This window comes from Tasmannia lanceolata, unplaced genomic scaffold (assembly GCF_043159265.1).
Source record: "Tasmannia lanceolata isolate RefF3 unplaced genomic scaffold, GAP_Taslan_0.1 ptg000015l, whole genome shotgun sequence".
In the NCBI taxonomy this organism is placed as follows: domain Eukaryota; kingdom Viridiplantae; phylum Streptophyta; class Magnoliopsida; order Canellales; family Winteraceae; genus Tasmannia; species Tasmannia lanceolata.
In genome coordinates, this window is record NW_027518692.1 from 50,307,247 (window position 1) to 50,331,014 (window position 23,768).

Sequence of the window (23,768 nt, forward strand, 5' to 3'; positions counted from 1 at the left end):
GTTGCTTGGAAGATGTTTCAAGGCCATAGAGAGAGGATCTGCACAAATGCATGTACTGAGATATATGTGGGTCAACACTCAAAATGAACAACACCACTCTAGCCTTGTAAGTTGGTAGTAAATCTAATTGTAGTTTTTCTCTTATTTTTTTGTGGATTCGAGGGTTTTTTTTTCATCAAAGGGAGACAGTGTTCTTCTTCAACAAGTTGGAGCCAGTGATCTTCGCCTTCTTTCAGCATGCTTCCGCAGCCGTCAACAAGCAACAAAATTGTATTACTTATGACCTTCAATGGTTTAGGGGGTTAATTTGGTGGCGATTTTTAGAGTTTCGTTTTCCCTGCTGGAATTATATATAAAAAATCTGCTATAAATTTCTTGAGCTAAAGTGGCTTTAGTATTCTGATTATTTACCTTTTCTCTTTGCTCCTTAACTTGTCATTTTCTTCCGTGTTTTATCGAACCACATGCTTTGCATGCTGGTGGGGAGCATTCAAACACAGGGATAGGGGTGTAAATGGATATTCGGAAATTCGATTACCGTCCGCATCCGAATCCGTTTAAAGCGAATATTATCCGAATCCGTTTCAAGCGGATATTATCCGAATCCGTTTATGAGATATCCGGCTCTTAGCGGATGCGAATCTGGTAAATGGTATATCCGATCCGTTTAACATCCGAATCCGAGAAGTAAATCCTTTTTATTTATTATTAATAATATCATTAATATTTATTTTTAGTAATGACACACTATCTTTTGTTTCTATAAGAAAAGTGAATATTCTTTTTAGAAAAAAATATAAAAACAAAAATAGCCCAAACCCATTCCATCAAAATAGCCCAAACTCATTCCATCATATACAAAAAAAAAAAAAAAAAAAAACCCAAAGACCACTACCAACACTATCATCCATCCCCATCGCCTCCCTCTCTCTCTCTGCCTTTGTTTTAAAAGGAAGAAGATGATCTCATATATTTTAGGTTTAAGAGTTAATTTTGTGAAGAGAATGTAGAGGTCTAGTTTTAAGGTTTGGAAAATTCATTCGAGTAAGTAGGAGAAAAAAGATAAAGCGCTGCAATAAAATGTTCGAATTTACCGGATAAACGGATACGGATAATATCCGAATTCGAACAATATCCGACGGATACGAATTCGGTAATATATATTAAATATCCGTCGAATCCGAATCCGAATTTGAATTCGGATAGTGTATACTGTAATCGAATTCGGATATAGCCATATCCGCTCCGAATTCAATCCGTTTACACCCCTACACAGGAGGCTGTTTGGAGACATGAATTTTATAATCCTGGATTGTAAAATCCTGGATTGTAAAAATCCTGGATTTCAGGTTTTAGCTTATAAAACAAATGTTTTAGTATGTAAATCCGGGATTATAAAATCCATGCATCCTAACGGCCCAAGAGGTTGAGTAACATTAGCGTGTTTCAAACACTTTCTGTTAGGCCAACTGTGGAAATGCAATGACCACAAAATCATCCTTATTAAATGATCTCAATTTTTTTGGTCAGGCTTTTAATTGGTAGATAGGAAAAAATAGGTAACGGACCCACCACATAACGCTAGCTAATTTACAACCGCCCTAACATTAAGATGACACGTCACACTACCATAAATCCATATTTATCAAATGATTCCAAGTTGCTGATCAATCAATTGAAAATAGGTGTTAAAATTGTCGTGCATAATGTCTTGTATTCCGGCAGTGATTCATCCCCCGGCGAACTAATGTGCACTTATAGTCCTACAGACATGATGTTGGTGTGGTTCGTCTGTACCCCGGAGATTACATGACTCTTAATGACACTTATAATGATGCCAAGTGCTCATTGGATGGCCTTTAGCCTGATTAGGATTTAGTACTTTGCAGGTCTAATCGCGGAGATTGCGCCACTGAAAAACACACTATCAAATGATCCCGACTATTATGTCAATGGACAATGGCTTACAATTGCTAAATGAAAAATGAATCCCCCCCCCCCCCCCCCCCCCCCCCCCGCCAAAAGGAATTCTATAACCTCGGACCCTTCATCTGAGATGGGTAAAAAATCACAATGAAAGGATCATCCGTCCGTCCGTCCGATTAACGATGTCTTCTAAATGGATGGTTAAAAAAATGAGCATTGGGCCGCTCATATGTTGGTGTTGGTGTGACTTGGACCTTTCATTTGGTAGGCCCTATCACAGATCGATATGAGCACAAACCACACGTATTAGATCATCCCAAATTCCCAATCGTCCAATCAAAAGGCTCGGAATGGAGCCATTAAAAATAAAAAAGCCTTGGAATGGACGATTGAGATAAGATCAACAATAAGCTTACCCATACCCTTGTTTCCCATATGGTAGACAAAAATTGACCATAAAATCACATTTATAGAGGAGCCCTACAGTTTATAATCTGTGTACAAGGCATCCTTCACCTTTCAACATTATGGCATTCTATTAGATCTGTCTACCCTACTAAATGCAAGCTGGTTTTGTTCTTGTATTAATATAACATCAATACGGAGAGAGATGTTTTCCACAACGATGGCTGTTGAAAGAACGTCTGATTCAGCAGGACCACACATACATAATTTGGTTGGTGGACGTGAACGAAGTGTAGTTGAATTCATCTACCTCCATAAATATCAATATCAATATGGAAGCCCCCTTTTCTTCCCCGGGTCACCCCTTTGCAGTGTAAGAGGCTAGTCATAAATACAAAATGTTAGTATCTGTTTTCAGAGTTTTTATATGGGTATAGCTGTATAGTCCACTATTTTGACGTTCCAAACCGACCCTTTGATGGGCCACACCCATATAATGTATGGCCCACACGCATGTAGGCGGTGCCCCAAAAATTATTTTTATAAGATGATCCCAACCATCCTATCTGTAGAGGATTCCATACTATGCATTTCCTCTATAGATCGTAGGGCTAGGCTCTGTTTCTTTCGACCTAAAATTGGAGTAAGATATTGCATGCAATTGACCAAAGGGAGCTAGGATCACCGACCGTTGTTTTTATTCCTTCCATCACTTTCTTTGTTTTAAGCTCTTTCATTAGTTGGGACTGGTCGTTGGAAAACTTAAGACTTGTGATTCCCAATGGAAGTATTAAAATAGACCGGGTGTTGCTGGCCAAAAAAGGGGTGGAAATATCATCTTTGTTGGTTAAAAATAGATTTTACTACTGAAAGAATGAACAGAATGCTCAAACACTAAACCCCTAATTTTATTTTATTTTATTAAAATTAAGCCTGAATGCAAAAGGATTGAAAATACCATAGTTAGTTCTTTCTTAAGATTTAGGGCCTCTTTTGGAAACACATGAAGGAGAAAGGAATATTGGAACAAGTAATTGAGAGAGAACCACATGCAGAACACGGTCCTATGTATGTATAGAAAGCCAGATTTTTGGAATGAGAAAGCCCACCCCTCACAGGATTACCCACGAGTGTGAACCCCTTAACTCCTTATATCTTTTGAATGCGCCCGAGAAAGAAAAGATCATCTTGTGAATGTGGAAAGTTTTCTTCCTAAAATTTAGCCTTTGAGGAAAGTTAGAAAACCTCCATAACTTAGAGATTATGTTTCTTAATATGCTATAATCTCTATCTTTTATTAGAAAAGCTAGCTAAAGAAATTTATTAAATGTTTAGTGGTTGTGGCTTTTAGGAATCTTTTTTGTTATGAAAGAGTTCTTTTATCTCGAGCTATATATTGGATGATGGAAAAGAAAAAGGGGATTTTTGAACGTGAAAAAAACAATTTGCTTTCTTCTTCTTCTTCTTCTTTGTGTTACAATTGGGCAGAGGACCATAAACGGAGTTAGTTGAATTTATTTTGGGTTTTTCTATTCGTTTTTCTTCTTCTCCCACTCCACTAAAAATTTAACAATCTTATATGCAAACGGTTTAAATCTTGAATATGATTATAATAGTCTTAGAATGGTCTTAATTTCCTATTTGCATAGAGGGATATGCTAGGTAATTTTGCTGAAAGCCATTTCGCGGCTGACTTTTGCATGACAAAACAATCACACATGCACACTTTTTAGTAGATTTTGCCATTCATTTAATTCATCTTAGTTGGCAACACTCTACTGCAACAGTGAGCTGCTAAATGCCTTTCCATGAAATTGCCCAGCAAATTCCTAACCTCTTTGGATACAATCGTTTACAAACTCGATTATATTACGATCTGACCATATTTACAAACAAGATTATATTACTATCGGACCTTATTTACAAGCAAGATTATATTAAGGGATATGCTAGGTAATTTCATAGAAAGCCATTTAGCTGCTCACTTTTGCAGGAGAGAACAGCCACCTCAGATGAATTAAATGAAAATGACAATGCTAAAAAGTAAGCCTGTAGGGCTGTTCTCTCCGGTAAAAGTTAGCCTAAAGACCTCAATTTGGTAACTTTATTTTAGGGTCAACAACTTCCCTAGTGATGACTAGAAAAAAAACATTTCCTGCCGAGAGTGGAGGCAGACCGTAGATGGGGGGACAGTGATCAATGCAGCACATGATTATACGTGAGGAGAAGTTTAGGTCGGAAAAGTATTTATTACTTGAACCAACTATATTTAAATTTTATTTAGTGGGACCTTTACTTTAAGATAAGGGATTTGGTAAGGACCATCACAGAAGGTATTTCACGGAATGGCTGTTGCATGGGAGTGCAGCCACCTCAGATGAGTTAAATGAGACAAAATCTGTTGAAAAGTGAACCTATGTGGCTGCTCTCTCATTCAACAACTGTTCTACGAAATGCCTTCTGCATGGTCCCTAGCAAATCTCCTAAGATAATATCCCTCTAAATTAACCAAAATTATATTATTTTACTCTACATAGTGGAAGCAAAAAAAAAAATCTCCCAAGAAATAATTTTCCATCAGAATTATTTTCTTGCAATCCAAACAGGGCCTAGAGAAATTGCAGCGTATCGAGATATCCACCCCCATATTTTGTCTCTACTTCATAGTTCAGCCTTTTTTTATAAATCTTGGATAGCACAGCACACCCACCATAAACTCTTCCTTTGACAGTTACAATTCACAATGGAATTTTAAGCTTACGGAAAGTGATAGAAACTGTTAAGCAGGGTACTCTCTAGGAATCCATCTCTTTCTTTGACACGTCATTATTGTAGCCAGTGTACTTGATTCAGTGCATTTATAGAAATCCATCTGTATAAATTCCCCTAGGAGAGTCTCCAAAAGAGAAGGGTAAAAGAAGAGTCAAGAAACCATGGCTTCCAAACCAGGCATTTTCACAGAATGGCCATGGCAGAAACTAGGAAGTTTCAAGGTATATATTCCCACGTTTGCCCTCCTATTTTCCATATACATATTTGTTATCTTTGTTCCTTATTGTTGGTTTTGTAACTGATTTTGTGCTTGTTTTTCCAAGTACGTTGTTTTGATCCCTTGGGTGGCAGAGAGCTTATATTCATACACGACTAAAGGAGAAGGGGAGAGGGATCTTTCAAACGTCCTCATCTTTCCTTTTCTGTTGTGGAGATTTCTTCATAACCAGATATGGATAAGCTTATCTCGTTTTCAAACGGCTAGAAGTAAACATACCATAGTCCATAAGGGCATTGAATTTGAACAGGTTGACAGAGAAGGAAACTGGTCAGAGCCCTCTCTCTCATTTATCTCTATCTCTCATATATATCTCTCTTATTTATCTATCTAAAGGATTTGGTACATGAATGGCAGGGATGATCAAATCCTTCTAAATGGAACATTTCTCTACTTGTCTAGTAAGTTTCTTCCAGGGGCAAGTCACTTACCCTTTTGGAGAATAGATGGTTTAATAATCACCATTCTCCTTCATGCGGGTCCAGTGGAGTTCCTCTACTACTGGCTTCACAGAGCATTACACCATCATTACCTGTATAATCGCTACCATTCGCACCACCATTCATCTATTGTTACAGAACCCATTACATGTACGTTCCTCTTTCACATCTCCATATGTCTTCATCTTCTTTTATTTGAATGGCAGCAAAAAATTTATTAAAAAATGCCAAGAGTGAGATGGTCAATACACAAGAAGAGAAAACAAAGGCAGATAACATCATAAACACTACGTACGCATCCCAAAAAGGAACGAGTAAGGCCTACCATGAATGGAACCCGTAAGGAGGGGGGAAATCAAACCGTTTTAGCCCCTCCTTCACTCCTTGGACACCCCATCCTTGGCTAGCCGGTCAGCTTCACCATTGGCGGATCTTCTATCGGGCTAAAATAAGATAATCGAGTCCCTACTCAGCCCAGAATTTCATCAAAGATCAAGACAAACCTAGGGATGAGTGTAGAATTAAAAGAACTAGAATATAAATCACAAGAGGAGAATAAAAGAGCTTTTATTTTTATTAAGAACACAAAAGAGGCTGGAACGGTTCTCTTTCTCTCCAACGTTTCACATATTCATTCATTTTTTAAAACAATAATAATCAGCCCTTTATATAGGCAATTCACCGTTTCACACTTTTTCACTTCTAGTCTAACTCTACCTCTAGTAAAAACTCCACTAGCTATAAAATAGCTTTCCTAGCCTATCTATTAACTAAAGACAAATATAATAAAGAAATCCTTTTTCAATACTAACTCTAACTCACGTTCAACTCTTGGAACGTCACACCTCTTGAAACCGACTTCAACTCAAATTCTAAAAGCGTAAAAGACTTTGGTGGGGCCACTAGCAATCATAGATTGAATTAGTATTCTAACACACCTCCTTAACTCAAACTATGTGAATGATTGCACTCTTATGATGAAATTTTTTGAACTTCTCTTCAGGCAATGCTTTGTTAAAAATATCCGCCACTTGATCTTCAGTGTTGCAATGCTTCAAATTAACTTCTCCTTTGGTTGTGACTTCTCTAATGAAATGGTGGCAAATCTCAATGTGCTTCATCCTCTCTTGATGAACTGAATTTTTTGTCAAGGCAATTGTGAATTTATTGTCTCAAAACATCCACGTAGGTCCGCCTTGTTCATCCTTCAAATCAAGCAAAATTCTTCGTAGCTAAATTGCTTGACAAGATGTAGTTGTAGCAGCAATATACTCGGCTTCCGTGCTTTAGAGCGCCGTAGTAAGTTGCTTCTTAGATGCCCAAGCTATGACACCCAATCCAAGGCTAAAACAATAGCCCGTTGTACTTTTCCGATCATCAATAAAACATGTCCAATCACTATCAGAAAAATAAATCAATTTATTGTTAGTGACTTTTGAGTACACAACACCAAAATTGATTGTGCCTTGGATATATCTCATAATTCTTTTTGTTGCTCCAAAATGATGCTTGCTTTCTTTGTTTGGTGGCAAATCCACCAATGTCCAAGTATTGTTCTTCATAATTACATCAATCCCTTCCTTCATTGCTTCACACCATTCTTTATTTTTCACTGCATCAACAAAACTAGAAGGCTTCATTGCAAAGCAGGCAAACTCACATGAATCATAAATATCAGCAAGACTTCTCATTCTCATGGGAGAGGAATCACCAGATGAACTTGGTGACTCATCAGGATTTGATAAACAAACATCAAGAGAAGAAGTTTCACTTGATGTGTTTTCATTTAGAACACATCAAGTTTTGAGCCAACCCAAGAACATACATAACATCTTGAATTTGTTTCTTACCAACCATTGTAGAAACTACAATGGAACCAATACCATGGGCATTAACATGATTGTTATCATCCATTCTTACTCGTGGTTTCACAGTTTCATCTATTTCGAGAAAATAATATTTGTTCCCGGTCATGTGGACAACCACTATCTAAATACCATATTTCATCATTCAATTCAACATTGGCAGTTAGACATAACAAAAATACGTTATCTTCTTTTAGGGAGATGATATTTTCAACCCCCTGCATTACATGCACGCTCCCCTTATAATGTTATTTAACGTCAAAAAGCGGTAAAGTTGCCCACTTTCACGGCAAATCACGTCATAAGGGGGGCATGCGCGTAATGTAGGGGGGTGAAAATATCAACGCCCAAAAAAATACACAACTCTAGAAATTAGGATTTCATTATTGGTGTGATTTTGAGGGTTAAAGAAAGGGAAATGTTATCAGCACTGCTGTATTTTGATGAGGGCACTCCTCACTTTATTAAAAGTACCGTATGGCCCGCACCATAGGATGATCCAAACCATCCATTAGATGGGCCACAACCTAAATAGGTTGTGTCCCAAAAATCATTTCCATAGGTTGATCCTAACCCTCCGATCTGCATGTTAGAGGGTTGATCCTAACCCTATTTAGATTGGAGGGTTAGGATCAACCTATGGAAATGATTTTTGGGGCACAACCTATTTAGGTTGTGGCCCATCTAATGGACGGTTTGGATCATCCTATGGTGCGGGCCATCCCATACTTTTAAAATAGTGAGGAGGGCCCTCATCAAAATAGAGTAGTGCTGATAATGTTTTATAATCCAAAGTGAAACATATCAAATAGGTGGTTTAGAACTTTAGGATATTCAAAAGTGGGACCTACCAAGCTGCAGTGGCGGGCCTCAATGTTTTAAAATGATGTCCCATCATACTTGAGCATTTCTATTTTCTTTATAAGGGGAATGCTAAAGTAAAGGGACCCTTGAGGCAGGCCCACTAGATTGGTGTCACCCAAAAGTATTTATAATTCCATTAATTTTGCTTCTCTTCAAGGGGGTTCTAAATGTGGTTAGGTGAAGTGGATTCAATGGGGCACCGTCGCTACTTGGATTTTTACAAGGGCACCTTCATTTTAGCATTTCTCTTTCTATCATGACGCTGCTTACTTTCTTAAACAGTTTTTCTGATTGCTTGTTTATAGTTTTGTGACTAATGACATTTTATAAGTAATTAGAGAGAGAGAGTGTCTGTGTGTTCCAAGGCATACATGTATAGAGATTTTATATGGTGTCTGCATGTGAAGTACAGTATTTTTCAAAAATACAGTTTGGCCCACTTTATACGACGATCCAAACCGTTCATTTGCTGGGCCACAATGTAAATTGACTGTACCTGAAATATCTTCACCATAGGATGATCCTAACCCTCCGATCTATAGGGAATTCTACAATGTGAAGTCCCTATTAAGATCGGAGGGTTACTCATCCTATGGAGATGATATTCAGGATACAACATATTTATGTTGAGGCCCAACAAATGAACGGTTTGGATCTTCCTATGAAGTGGGTTCCACTGTGCTTTTTTGAAAAATCTTGTTCTACATATCTGTTTCCTTGCTTAATTTTCTTTGTCTTTTGTTTTGTGGCAGCTGTTATTCATCCCTTCGTGGAGAACTTGACTTATTTCGTACTGTTCACAATCCCACTAATGACGCTGTCACTCTCTGGAACTCTTTCCATTGTAGCGTTGGCAGGTTACGAAACTTATATTGACTTCATGAACAACCTTGGCCATTGCAATTTTGAGATTGTTCCTAATCGCCTCTTTCAAATATTCCCACCTCTCAAATACATCATGTACACCCCCTCGTAAGTACTCAACCCACAAATGTATACTTCTTTGAAAAATACTGAACTATACGGGCTTAAGTTGGGGCACATCAAATGGTCGGTTTTGGATCATCCTATGGTGTAAGTCTTACAGTAATTGATTTTGCCTGACAGGTATCACTCTCTCCATCATACCCAATTTCGGACCAACTTAGCACTGTTCATGCCTATATACGATTACATATACGGTACAGTAGACAAGTCTTCGGATTCTCTATACGAAACTTCACACAAAGGAAAGGCGGTGATCCCACATGTAGTCCACCTTACCCATCTGACTACTTTACACTCCATCTACCATCTACGCCTTGGATTCGCTTCCTTCGCCTCTAAGCCTTATGTTTCTTCCAAATGGTACTTGTGGATGATATGGCCGCTTACATGGGCTTCCATGCTGTTAACTTCCATCTTTGGTTCCACCTTCACTGTGGAGATGAATAGACTGGATAGGGTCAAAATGCAGACTTGGGCAATACCAAGAAATAGTTTTCAGGTAAGAGATATGATAATCCTGCATTTTAGATTGCTGTTTCTGTTGCCTTTAGGGGTGCAACTTGTGTAGGGCCCAAGTGCCCAACCCATACCTGACGGGTTTAGCCCTATTTTCAGCTCAGGTTGGGTTGGGTTAGTTTGTGGTTGGCTTTTCCCAACCCGATTTGATTCCAAGTGTTGAAATATAAATGATTAAATAACGCCAACTCTAATAGCTTAAGCTTTTGGAGTAACTGATTGTTTCACATGCTATCAGAGCTATTGCTTCACGGTAGGTCTTGGGTTCAAAACCCAACACCTTCTTGATATTAAAAATCCAAATCTAAGGCCAACCCAAAAGGGGGTCTTGGGTTCAAAACCCAACACCTCCTTGATATTAAAAATCCACGTGTAAGGCCAACCCAAAAGAGGGGCCGCATGTGAGGGGGTGTGTTGAAGTATAAATGATTAAATAACGCCAACTCTAACAGCTTAAGCTTTTGGAGTAATTGATTTTTCACACCAGGTTAGGTTCGGGTTGAGGCCTTCGGCAACCCAACCCAGCATGAACCCGATCACATCCTCCTAATTTTATCATGATGCTATTGCAACCTGAACCCGTCCTCACCCAATCTGACCCCAAACCTAATATCTATTTTTTTGTATTTTTTTTCAATCTGACCCAAACCTAATATCTATTTTTTGTATATATTTTTTCATTTTGCCATGGTCCGGGTTCAACCCGGACCGATTCGAAAAATCAGATTAGATGGTTTGGGTTAGAGTTGATAGATTTCATGGGCGGTTGGGTTAGGGTTTCCCTCCTCAACCAACCTGACTTTCGGGTTGAGTCAGGTTAGGGTTGAGGTAGTGCTAGCTACCTGAGGTTGGGTTAGGGTTAGCCTCAACCTTACCCAACCTGGTCCAGGCTCGAGTTGCACCCGTAGTTGCTTTGCCTGTGTATTAATGGTTTGGACAGTAGTTTAATTAATCCGATGGTTTTCATGTTCAGTATTCATTATCGTGGCAAAGGGCTGCAATCAATAGTTTGATTGAGAAAGCCATACTTGAGGCAGAAGCAGGTGGGGTCAAGGTGATTAGCTTGGGTCTTCTAAATCAGGTAAGTTCAACCCCTTCTTTATTTAGGATTTAGATCTTGCTTCCATTTTCTTACAAATTAGTTCTTCAAAGTGATCTCTTGTAATCACTCACTGTGAGAATTCTTTGCAAGTGATTACTAGGGTCACTTAGGCCACTTGCTTCAAGAATTAACTGCAAGTGATTGTTAGGGTCACTTGGGCCCTGTTTGTTTTGGAATTTGAGAACCGGTTGTAAGCCCAAAACTGACTACTGCACTCAAAATTTGTTTGTTTTGGATTTTGAGAACCGGTTGTGTCCAAAACTGATTATTGGACTCAAATTAATGTTTAGGCCCTGTTCATTTAAGATTATGACAACTGATTGTGAGTGTCCAACCTATTATTGAACTCAAAATTACGTTTAAATTTGAGTCCAATAATCGGTTTTATAAATCACAATCCGTTGTCATAGTCCTAAACGAATAGGACCTTAATTTTGAGTTCAATAATCAGTTTTGGACACAATCGATCCTCAAAATCCCAAAAAACCAGAGCCTTAATTTTGAGTCCAAATAGTCAGTATTGACTCAAATCGGTTCTCAAAATCCAAAACAAACGGCATAATGTTTTCAGATATTTTTAACTGAAGAAGACTTAATGGGTTGTTTCAATAAGGCTATAACTTAGTCTCAAATTACAGGGTGAGGAACTTAACAGAAATGGTGAATATTATCTTCAAAAGCACCCAAAACTCAAGCTCAGAATTGTAGATGGGACTGCCCTAGCAGTTGCCGTTGTGCTATATAGCATTCCCTTAGGAACAAAACAAGTTCTTCTCAGAGGAAAACTTTCTAAAACGGGCTATGCCGTTGCACTAGCCTTATGTCACAAGGGTATCCAGGTACGTTGATTCATTCTACTTGCAGATGCTAATGGATCAGTTGGGGTCAAACCCATGGCAAAAAGATTGCAACCGATATCTCCTAACCCTTTAAGAATGGGGCTCAACCCTAAATTTGTACATTTTCTAATATGGTTTGTGTTGAAGCAGGTAATCACGGTTCGTAGGGATGAATTTGAGAAGCTGAAATTACTGTTCCCAGCAAAGATGGGAAGTCACTTGGTTCTTTGTAGTAGTTACAATACTGAGGTAAGGTTTTGAGCAGCTGGCCCAACTTTGATCTGATAATCTTAGCTATAAATTAAAACGAAAAAAAAAAGGTGCTAAAAATCCAAGCATCCTTAATAATTCTGAAGCTGTGATGGCTCCACATGACAAGTGACAAATATAGTGATATCGGGGCCATTGATTTGGTGGGTCACCTAAATAATGTCCAAACATGCCAAAATGTATTGGGACCCCGGTAGAACTCACCCTTAAAAGCTAGCTGTTAAGGAGAGGGCGTCCTCCCTTATAAACCCATCCACATCTCAACACTTTTCCAATGTGGGATCTTTGCTTTCATGTGAAACCCCCAGCAATCTCCCACTCTAAGTGGAAGCATGGTTTAAAATTTCGGATACCGGTGGGGATCGAAACCGAAAATTTCCGAAATTCAATTTTTCGCCATTTACCAAATTACCAAATTTCAGACCGAAATTTTGGTTTTTTATGGGGTCCGAAACGGTTACCGAAACCGAAATTTTAAACCTTGAGTGGAAGCAACATGGACAATCTCGCGCCTCCATGCAGCTGGAAGCCTGGAACGTGGGAACTATAAGATCTTCCCTGAGGGATTTGTCCGTCCTCGGAGGCATACCGAAGTTACTGAGATCTTCCCCGAGGGACTATTCCGTACTCGGGAGGCATACCAGGGTTACCACACCCCGGCTCTGATACCACTTGTTGGGACCCAGGTAGAACTCACCCTTAAAAGCTAGCCATTAAGAGGAGGGTGCCCATTCGGCCATTCCCTTATAGGCCCATCCACATCTCAATACTTTTTCGATGTGGGATCTTTTCTTTCACGTGGACCCACCAACAAAATGGAACAGATTTATGATCCTGGTGACGCAATCACAACCGGACGTTTTGGGCTTTTTATTGTTGAATGTTGATGATTAACGTTTCCAATCAATGATTGATTGAATGGCTAAGATTGCCCAAATATGGTAGCCCAGTAGATAAATGGCCTCGTGCAGCACACCTGTGGAATAGAAAACAAACGGGCCTTAAGAGAAGGTAGAAGTAAAATGCGTTTAGTTTGTGCAGATATGGTTGGTGGGAGATGGATTGACAGAGGAAGAACAGAGGAGAGCACCAAAGGGGACTCGTTTCATTCCTTTCTCACAGTTCCCTCCGAAGAAAGTGCGCAAAGACTGTCTTTATTACACCACTCCTGCGTTGAAGATCCCCAAAGCTCTTGAGAATATACACTCATGTGAGGTCAGTACTTTCTTGAATGTTGATATTGCATTTCACATTGAACAAACCTCCCCTCATCTTCATCATGGTACGAATTTATCATATTGCATTTGATAAAAGGGCAATGATAAATCTGCACCCCCTATAGATTGATTCGGGCCCCTTTTAACGTGAATTGTGGCAGACTCGTAACGCTTTTTTTTATGTGTAAGATGGGTGTGAATCATCCTACAGGGGGTGTGAATAGATCATCGCCCTTGATAAATTGTTCCCATTATTCGTGCTGCCTACACATAAGAGGAAAGATAAGGTGGAGTAATTACATGTCAAGCCTATGGTTTGGGAGTGGAGTATCGTTATTTTTGGATTTGATACAGTAAGATACAATATAGTTAATTTTTTGGGGGTGTTTGCACGTGTGACAGAACTGGTTGCCTAGAAGGGTTATGAGCGCATGGCGTGTTGGAGGAATAATACATGCCTTGGAGGGGTGGGATGCACACGAGTGTGGGGACAAAATGCTAGATATTGAGGAAGTATGGAATGCTGCTCTTCAGCACGGTTTCCTTCCAGTTGCGCACGTGTGACTCTTCGTTATAGAAAAAATAAAACCATACCATATATCCCCCATATGTATTTGCAACAGTAAGGGTGTTACATTACTATGAGATGAAAAGAATAAATAAGCTCAGCTTGTTATCCGGACTAATTAGTAAATTTATTGTATACCTTTCAATAAATACCAATGCGACTTCTATAATTTAAAGAAAAGACCCTCGCCTATTCAAGTGTGTTAAAATGTATTCTCCATGGCCATGTTTGGCCAACATGAATAAATATTCCATGGGATATTTGTAGGCCAGTTCTGAAAGATGGTCCCGAGATGGAGTCATGGAGAGACTTGAAATAATATCAAAACATGGTTGTGCTGATAATTAACATTCCCCAAAATTTATCATTGTTAGGTTCTTTCCTAATGATCAGTTTTTGGGTCCCATATGTGTGACACGCCATCGGATCGATTAACCCGCCACTTTGGTTGGCCCCAGCTTGATTGGATATCGTACTAACCAGTTGGTCCTAACCATCCAAATGATGGCTCTTAAATGGACAGTTAGAAATATATATGATCAAGAAATTATATGATGTGTGGCTGTATAAACCTGTACCTGATCAAAACGTACGGTACAGCTAGCCCACTCCATAGATTGGAAACTTCTATAGATCGGAGGGTTAAGATCATCATCCTACGGAAATGATTTTTGGGGCACAACATATTTACATTGTGGCCCAACAAATTGACGGTTTGGATCATCCTGTGAAGTGGGCTGTACCGCGTACATTTTGAAAAATACGGGTTTATAGCGCCACGAATCATATTATCTCTGCGTTATTGAAACTTCAATAAATCAGAGGGTTAGGATCATCCTACGAAAATGATTTTTGAGGCACGACCTATTTATGTTGTGGCCCAACAATTGGACGGTTTGTTTTCTACAATCTTTGACATTAGTCATCATCCTACACTAAACAATAAAACCCCACCTGACCCGACCCGACCAGAGAAACTATCTCAGGTAGGGTCAGGTTTCTAAATCCAAGGTTTTGCCATAAGAAACGTACTAGACCCGTTCGGTAGGGTAGGGTTATTTAAAACCCGACCTGTCTGACCCAAGTTGCAACCCTACCTGAAACTACTTAAGTGGAACTAGAGAGCAAGTCCTCGAGGAGTTGAAAGAGCAGCTGATCATGGCCCAAGAACGCATGGAGAAATTCTATGATACAAATGCTTAAAAAATATCTAGATTATTTCCTAATAATCACTTTTTGGGTCCCACATGTGTGACATGCAAACCCAAATGGCCACTTTTGTTAGTTCCACCTAAATCGGATAACCCTAGCCCCTTAATCCAATAAAGCCTAGTTTACTGTTCAATCCAATGAAGCTGTAGCTTAGATTTTTTTTTTTATAGGAAAGATGGATTGACCAATCAAAATATGGGTCCATCACATCTCCAGTCTCAAACCAAATGTGGGACCCAAATGTGGGACCCAATGTGGGACCCAACAATCTGCTAAGTGTGGTGTGACTCATATTGTAACAGTGCATTTCGATCCTAACCATCCAAAAGATGGTTATGATATGAATGTGATCCTAACCATCCAAATGATGACTTTAAGAGTCCCCAGTAAAAGGAGGGTCAAAGATTCACACAACTGGAACATGCAAGGATTCGGCATTTCTTTCTGTTCATGGGAGACTCCTTAGCTGTAACTCTTTCCTCGTTTTCGACGATAACAACGCTCGCCCAAACAAACCAACCAACCAACCCAAGACAAGCAACAGAGTGTTGTTCTACAAAGTGCGGCCTTGTGCAACTCTCCCCAAACAAAGTGGTGGTCTAAAATCTAAATCCCTATATTTTGTTCGAGCATGAAATACCGAGTTGGCCACTAGCTTAGGTCTGAGGTGCTCATAGCCCGTTGTATAGACATGGACTGAGCTTGAGCACCTCAGGTCTAAAATCTAATTTAGTCATGTCCGAACTCAGCTCCGCCTAAGTAGGGAGTGCTGATGCTTTCATAATAGAGTTTCAAACGTATAGATACATAGACAATGAGGTCCTTTGGAGGATATTAAATTCAACTCATGGCACATGTAGTGGCGGCTAGAGCAACTCATGTCACATTAAAGAAAGACAGATTTGAGTATGGAAAAATGGAAAAATGACTTAGCGAAGTGTTAGTGGTGGGTATGGGAAAATGGAGATTTAATTGCTTAGGGAAGTCGTGATGGGTGGGAGGGTTATGTTTGAAAGATTGCTTAGGGACGTCGTGATGGGTGGAGTGTGTTTTAGTAGTGAAAGATTGCCTAGCATCATCCAAAGATGGGATCCACCTCCTCTTGGTATGTTCGAACTTAATTTTGATTGTGCTTCTTTTGGTAATCCCGGGCCGGCCGGGGTGGGAGGGTTATGCCGTAATGACAAGGGCGTTGTTCAATGGGCCTTCTTTGGTCCGATTGGTGTATGCGATGCTTCGGAGGCAGAAGTTAAGGCGGTATTCTACGGTATCAAGAAAATAAGTGGTGATTGTCTTGACAAGGTTATTATTGAAGGGGATTCCTCAAATGTTATCCGGTGGCTTAAGGGGGGAGTGGCGCCTCCTTGGATATTCTTGCCGTTCATAGATGAGATCCACGAGATTATATCAGGGTTATCGGCTGTCTTGAAGCATGTGAGGAGGGCGGCCAATAAGAAGGTTGATCTATTAGCCAAGAGGGGTGGAATAGTGACTCTTTACAATGATTTGATTATCTTCCCCCTTGATCAGCCATGTCTTGTTCTGTTGTTGTTGTGTATTTTATGTTTCTGCTTTCTTATCTTGTAATATGTTCTATTGGGCTGTCCCACCTCGGGCTTCCCTTTCCATTCTAATATGATTCACCATTTCAAAATAAATAAGGGAAGTCGTGATGGGTTTTGAGTTTCAACGAAACACTAGTATATTGAGCCAAGGACGAGGACCCCAATCTCCCCATTATTTTCCTGAAATTACACTGAAATTAAGTTGTTTTTTCCCAACAGGTATCATTCTCTCCATCACACTCAGTTTCGAACAAATTACGCATTGTTCATGCCATTGTACGATTACCTCTATGGTACAGTGGACAAGTCTTCAGATGTCTTATATGAAACTTCACTCAAAGGAAAAGAGGAGATGCCTGATGTAGTTCACCTCACCCATCCAACTACATTACACTCCATCTACCATCTACGGCTTGGATTTGCCTCCGTGGCTTCTAAACCTTATGCTTCCAAATGGTATTTGTGGATGATATGGCCGTTGACAATGATTTCTATGTTGATAACATGGATCTTTGGTTCTACCTTCACTGTGGAGAGTAATAGGCTGGACAAACTCAAAATGCAGACATGGGCATTACCAAGATACACTTTTCATGTAAGAGAAATAAAATTTTGCATTTTTTTTTATCTTTTGCCTTTGTGTTTTCTTATGATGGTTTTGGAAATAGCTAGGTTAATGTGATGGGTTCATTTGCAGTATTTCATGTCGTCGCAAAGAGCTGTAATCAATAGCTTTATAGAGAAAGCCATACTAGAGGCAGACCAAGGGGGAGTGAAGGTTATAAGCTTAGGCCTTCTAAATCAGGCAAGTTCATACCTTCTTTAGATTAGAATCAAAATCTTGTTTTTAATTTCTCTTATAAACGAGTTTACAATTCGTGTTTGTAAGAAAATGATGGGTTGTGATTACTTTGCATGAAGAACTCCATGCAGGTGATTTTATTTGGTTCTCTTGTTGTATTTTGAGACAGAGAAATGGTATTGCCACTCTTAAATTAGACTTTTTCTAATGAGATCATTTGTTCTCATCGATTTGCTTTTACTTTGTCTATGTTGGAATTCTAATGAAGTTTAACCATTTGACTGCCTCCTCTCTTGGAACTTGCTATATGACTGGAGCTTGCCACCTTCTTCATTGAAACTTGCTACACTGACTTTCTACATTGAGAGTTTGCTACATTGGAAATTTAATCTCGTTGGGAGTTTGTTTTATTCTTGGGACTTAGTTTTTATCTTGGAATTTTATGTCATTTAGTATATTTATGTTTTGCATTTGACAGTGTTACTGTGTTGGTGGTTTCGTAGGCAAGGTTTTAAATTTCGGTTTCGGCATGAATTTTGGTCCTATCCGAAACCAAAATTTCCGCCGAAATCCTGAAATTTTGGGCGAAATTTGGTAGAAAGGTTTGATATGTCGCCTTTTTGCCCATTTCGGTTTTGGAACGTTTCAATTTCGGTCTTGAACGTCGGATTTCGGTTGAAATTTATAACCTTGTTCATAGGAAAGCTAAGCCTTAGTGTGTAAGTGGTTGCTTAGGAAAGCTAAGTATAGTTAAGAAGTGTCAACTAGGATTTTAAATATATACAGTCTATAATTTGGGCTTTGTATCTTCTACATAAAGTCATTTTAGTGACATTTGAAATGATTTGAGAAGTACAACTTGGTTTTCATTCTTTATTTGTTTGGAATCAAGAGAACAAGTTTCTTGTCTTGAATCTCATCTTCTACTACCAGCTCGCGGGTTTCATTCCAACATTATGCACAGATTAAAATTTGATATGGTGGGATGCTAAATTTTTAAGCGTCGGTACCATTTCTCTTTCAGATATATAAATTATAATAGGAGATGACTTCTTATTTCTTAATTAAGAATTTATAACTCTGCCTTGTATTTTAGGGGGAGGAACTGAACAATAACGGCGAACTTTACCTTCGGAAGCACCCAAATCTAAAGATCAAAATTATGGATGGGAGTAGCTTAGCAGTTGCTGTTGTGCTCAAGAGCATTCCCAAAGGAACAAAACAGGTTCTTCTGATAGGAAATCTTTCAAAGACAGGTTGTGCTGTTGCCCAAGCCTTATGCCAGAAGGGTATACAGGTACATTGCTTAATTGCAGTCCTAATGCTAATTTCTATCTCTAAATGGTGTAGAATTTGGCTCTTATTTCCAGTTATGGTCACATTTGGGGCCTAACTTTTGACCTTGATATTTCACCCTTATGGCCTAACCTCTAAGGTCCCATTTGTTTTGACTTTTGAGAACTGATTGTTGTGGGTAATTTTGAGTCAATTATCAGTTTTAGGCTAACAACCTATTCTCAAAATCCAAAACAACAGGGCCTAAGGGACAGGGCCCAACCCTCTTTTTCATATTTCTAACATGAGTTGAGTTGGAGCAGGTAGCAATGGCTCGCAGAGATGAATTTGAGAAGCTGAAATTACAGTTTCCAGCAAAGTTGGGGAGTCTATTGGCCCTTTCTAATAGTTTCAATTCCCAGGTGAAATTTTATCTCTTTTCCTTTTAAGCCTGAGGATTAATTTCGTGGTTGTTTAAGAACTTTCCGAATCAATCATCGACTCAGTTTTAACGCTACGAGTTAAATTAAAACTCCTTTGACTCGTCCGATTTAATACATGTGAGATTTCTTACATGATTAGCAAATAATATATCAGAAATTGATGCATTAAGTTCTTGCTTGATTCGGGTTTAAGTCGGAAACGTCACATTTAATTCAAAAAAATGTGAGAGTTTTGAAATTATCTGGATTTTGAAGTTAAAAATCGGGCATACAAAAATGGGGACTTTTTAAAGAGGCCTTTCAAGGCATGAATTCTTTTATTCGTGATTTCTTGCACGAGTGCATTCTCTCCTTTTGGTCTCTTGGCGTGACAATTTTATGTTTTACAGATATGGTTGGTGGGAGATGGGTTGACAGAGGAAGAGCAAAAGAGGGCACCGAAGGGGACTCATTTCATTCCCTTCTCTCAGTTCCCTCCAAAGAAAGTACGTAAGGACTGCGTTTATTACAACACTCCTGCAATGAAGATCCCTAAGTCCCTTGAGAACATGCACGCTTGTGAGGTTAGTGCCTTGTGACTATTGTTTGTTTAATTTCTCATTGAAAATAATTTCTTTCTTCTCCATCATGGTATGTATAGATTTTTCCCATTGCACATAGTTCTAAAGCTTTACAAGTCAACTCAAAATTCAGCATAGTTAACTCAAATTGGCAAAATGAGTTGACTCATCCAAAATTCCATAAAACAGAAATACATAAAATATGATTCAAAGACTCGTACCCATGACTTAAAATCATAAAGCCTTCAGTAATACACTACCACACACACATGTTTGCCGTGCTTTATTATTAAAAAATCTATTATATCTAGAAAAATATATGTATGTTTATAGTGCTCTACTGGACTCAAGTTTTTATCAAGTCAATTGGTAACTCAGTTGGGTCAAATCAAAATTCATCCTAGTTGATTTTACTTGACAGCTATATGAGTCGACTCGTCCAAACCTTCATATGAGAAAGCATAAAGTACTGATTGAAGGACTTGAATCCATCGAACCAAGACTTTTAACTTTTCAAATGTGTGGGTCCAAGTTGAATCTCACTCATTTGTTTAGCAAAATATCAACCTTACCCAACCTAGGTTGATTGAAGATTGCTAGTAACCCACTATGATCTTCTAGTCAAACTATATCAGATCATGGATCATTAGGTTGGTAGATTAGGGAACGTAGTAGTTATTTTGTAGTTAATTTTAGTTAGGGATTTGCTAGGGACCATCGCAGAAAGGCATTTCGCGGCTGGCTGTTGCATTTGAGAGCAGCCACCTCATATGAATTGAATGAATAAGACAAAATCTGCTGAAAATGAGCCGTGTGGCTGCTCTCCCACGAAACAGCCAGCCGCGAAATGCCTTCATGCAATGTCCCTAGCAAAACCCTTTTAGTTATGTTTTGAATTTTAATTATAGACAGTTTTAGTAGTTTTACCTAAGGTAGTTTTGCACATATATTTCATGTCTTAAATGTAAAAGTATATAAATAGAATGCAAAGTCACCCAAGGCATTAAGAGGTTGTCTTCAAATTTGTTATACAACTCTAAATTCTCACCCTTCTCACTTCTCTTAAAAAGATGCATATATCCTTGAAAAGGCTTACCTTTTTCTTACAATAGTGTTTCTTAACCTTAGAATGCTTCTTCAAAGCACAGTAAAGGAATCAGATAAACTTCAAGCATATGGAACTTTTATTTTATTTTTTATTTTTTTCAGGACTACTGGTCCCACATGCATGTATTCTTCGTATGATTTTAATATATTTCTGTCATTTTTCAAAAAAAATATATATATATAATACATGTCATTTTGTTATTTTGCATGTGTAACAGAACTGGCTGCCTAGGAGGGTTATGAGCGCATGGCGCGTGGCTGGAATTGTGCACGCATTAGAAGAGTGGGATGCACACGAGTGCGGCAACACGATGCTTGACGTCGGCAAAGTATGGGATGCCGCCATTCAGCACGGGTTCCGTCCCCTCGTGCAGGAGTGATTCTGTCATGCACTGGAGAAAGAAATGCTTCTCTTAGTATATACACTAGAGTACGTCCTATGTTACTTATAAAGAAATTGAAATTGCATGGAAAGAACTTAAAGCTATGTGATCTATGTCTTTAGTACAATAGGTGATTGGAAGTATATAAGATAATATGGTGTGTATTGAACACTATAATGTGTTTTAGTGTTTGTATTGTGATCAAACTCTGTATTTACGGATACATAACAGTGATTAGTCTTAATTGGGCTAAAACTCTTTTCATCCTGAACCTATTATTAAGAGGAATGCTGCCAATTATGAAGTAGAGGGATATACAAGGATTGGAAACATAAACCTCTTTTGGGATTAGGCATTGAAAATGCCTCTTTTTATTAGAATTTATTAGATCAGATCTGTTCAAATCTGAAGATCCGATCAAATCTGACAGTTGGATCATCAAGTATTAGATGAGAGTTAAATGAGGGATAGTTAGAATATAGTAGGCAACTGGTTTAGAATAGGATTCTCTTCCTAAGGATGATATTATCTTCTTATCTATATCTTATCATGATGATCTCTTAAGTGTTTCAGCACTTTGACTTAATGTAATTAACCAGAGACAAATGAAATCATCATCTTTTACTTTACATGGTATCAGAGCCCGATTGTATCGACTGGATGACCAAAATCTAGAGCTTGATCCTATCGACCGGCTGACCAGAATCTGTTAAACCTCTATCTCCGGCGGCTGACGGAGACATCTCCCTGGCACTATCTCTCCATCTAAAAACCCGTCACATTTCTTCCAGAATCATAAAAATCTCCATTTGGTCCCCTATCAATTCCTAAACCCGTCTTGTTTCTTCAGGGAGATTGCCTATCTCCAAGCTTGGGGTTCCAATCAATAATGGGTCGATTCTTCCAAAATCATATAATCTCCATTTGCTTCTTCGGGGAGATTGTGTGTCACCGAGCTTGGGGCTCTCAATGAATTTCACATTGAGGCATTGGTCCATATTGACCCATTTCCATGAGGATTAGTATCCAAAATCAGGTCATGAAGACTCACCCATAGAGGCTTGAGTCCTATCTAGCTGTTGCAGCTCTTCTCAACACATCTTACAAGCAGCACTTTTTTTGGCAATCAACATCAGTATTCATCTTCAGCATCATTTACAGCAAGCATCAGTCACCGGATATCATTTGACAGTGTGCATCAAGAAGGCAGATTTTAATTAATGGGAATATTCTATTATAATCAAGCGTATGTTGATTTCCATGTGAGAATATATTAGAATAAATTTGGTGAGATATGACCATTGGATCATCAAATATTAGCTGAGAGTTAAATGAGAGGTAGTTAGAATAGGTTAGTGAACTGTTTTAGCATAGGATTCTGTTCTTGAAAATGTTCTTATCTTCTTATCTCTATCCTATCATGCTTATCTCGTAAGCTCTTTATGTAAGCACTCATTATGACTAATGTAAGTAAGTAGTGATTAATGAAGTCATCTCCTTTACTTTACATTTTTATTTGAATATTTAAAATTTTTACTTTGCTTTCGAGTAGGGGTGGCAAACTGGCAATGTGTGGTCTGATAGATCTTGAGACTCAGTTTACCTCGTAGGGGTTTATTTTAGGGATATTTGCCAAAAAGCCCCAATTTAATCACTAAAATATGCTATTTCCCCAAAAGATTAAGTTTTTAGGAATTAATTGCCACAACACCCCTAAAATAAACTGCCATTACTTTTGGTTTAATATTATTTTTAAATTACAAATTTACCCTTTACCTAGCCAACCTCTGGTTTAATATTATTTAATCACTAAAATATGCTATTTTCCCCTAAAACCAATTTTCTTTAGCATTTTTTTTCTCTATCAAATAACAAAGTATATTAGCAAAGAATAGAAGGATGGCAAAGAAGAGGGTAAATTATTTGTAATTTAAAAACCCACAATCATTCTGAATATGCAAATGCCATTTGGTTGCTTGGAAGATGTTTCAAGGCCATAGAGAGAGGATCTGCACAAATGCATGTACTGAGATATATGTGGGTCAACACTCAAAATGAACAACACCACTCTAGCCTTGTAAGTTGGTAGTAAATCTAATTGTAGTTTTTCTCTTATTTTTTTGTGGATTCGAGGGTTTTTTTTTTCATCAAAGGGAGACACTGTTCTTCTTCAACAAGTTGGAGCCAGTGATCTTCGCCTTCTTTCAGCATGCTTCCGCAGCCGTCAACAAGCAACAAAATTGTATTACTTATGACCTTCAATGGTTTAGGGGGTTAATTTGGTGGCGATTTTTAGAGTTTCGTTTTCCCTGCTGGAATTATATATAAAAAATCTGCTATAAATTTCTTGAGCTAAAGTGGCTTTAGTATTCT

General features: G+C 38.5%; 1 protein-coding gene across 2 annotated transcripts; it reads left to right on the forward strand.

Moving 5' to 3' along the window:
• Window positions 1-5,246: 5,246 nt before the first annotated feature.
• On the forward strand, window positions 5,247-21,666 carry LOC143892219 (very-long-chain aldehyde decarbonylase GL1-5-like). Of its 2 annotated transcripts, none has more exons than XM_077396678.1 (10): window positions 5,247-5,324; window positions 5,427-5,650; window positions 5,738-5,970; window positions 9,302-9,521; window positions 17,045-17,420; window positions 17,523-17,630; window positions 18,724-18,924; window positions 19,226-19,324; window positions 19,735-19,908; window positions 21,231-21,666. In XM_077396678.1, the coding sequence occupies exons 1-10, from the start codon at window positions 5,265-5,267 to the stop codon at window positions 21,390-21,392; spliced, it is 1,857 nt and encodes a 618-aa protein (XP_077252793.1). In that variant the 5' UTR covers window positions 5,247-5,264; the 3' UTR covers window positions 21,393-21,666. The 2 variants fall into 2 exon arrangements, with proteins under 2 accessions (XP_077252793.1, XP_077252792.1); XM_077396677.1 differs by lacking the exons at window positions 17,045-17,420; window positions 17,523-17,630; window positions 18,724-18,924; ... (1 more) ...; window positions 19,735-19,908; window positions 21,231-21,666 and adding exons at window positions 9,657-10,035; window positions 11,026-11,133; window positions 11,793-11,993; ... (1 more) ...; window positions 13,305-13,478; window positions 13,883-14,196.
• Window positions 21,667-23,768: the final 2,102 nt, after the last annotated feature.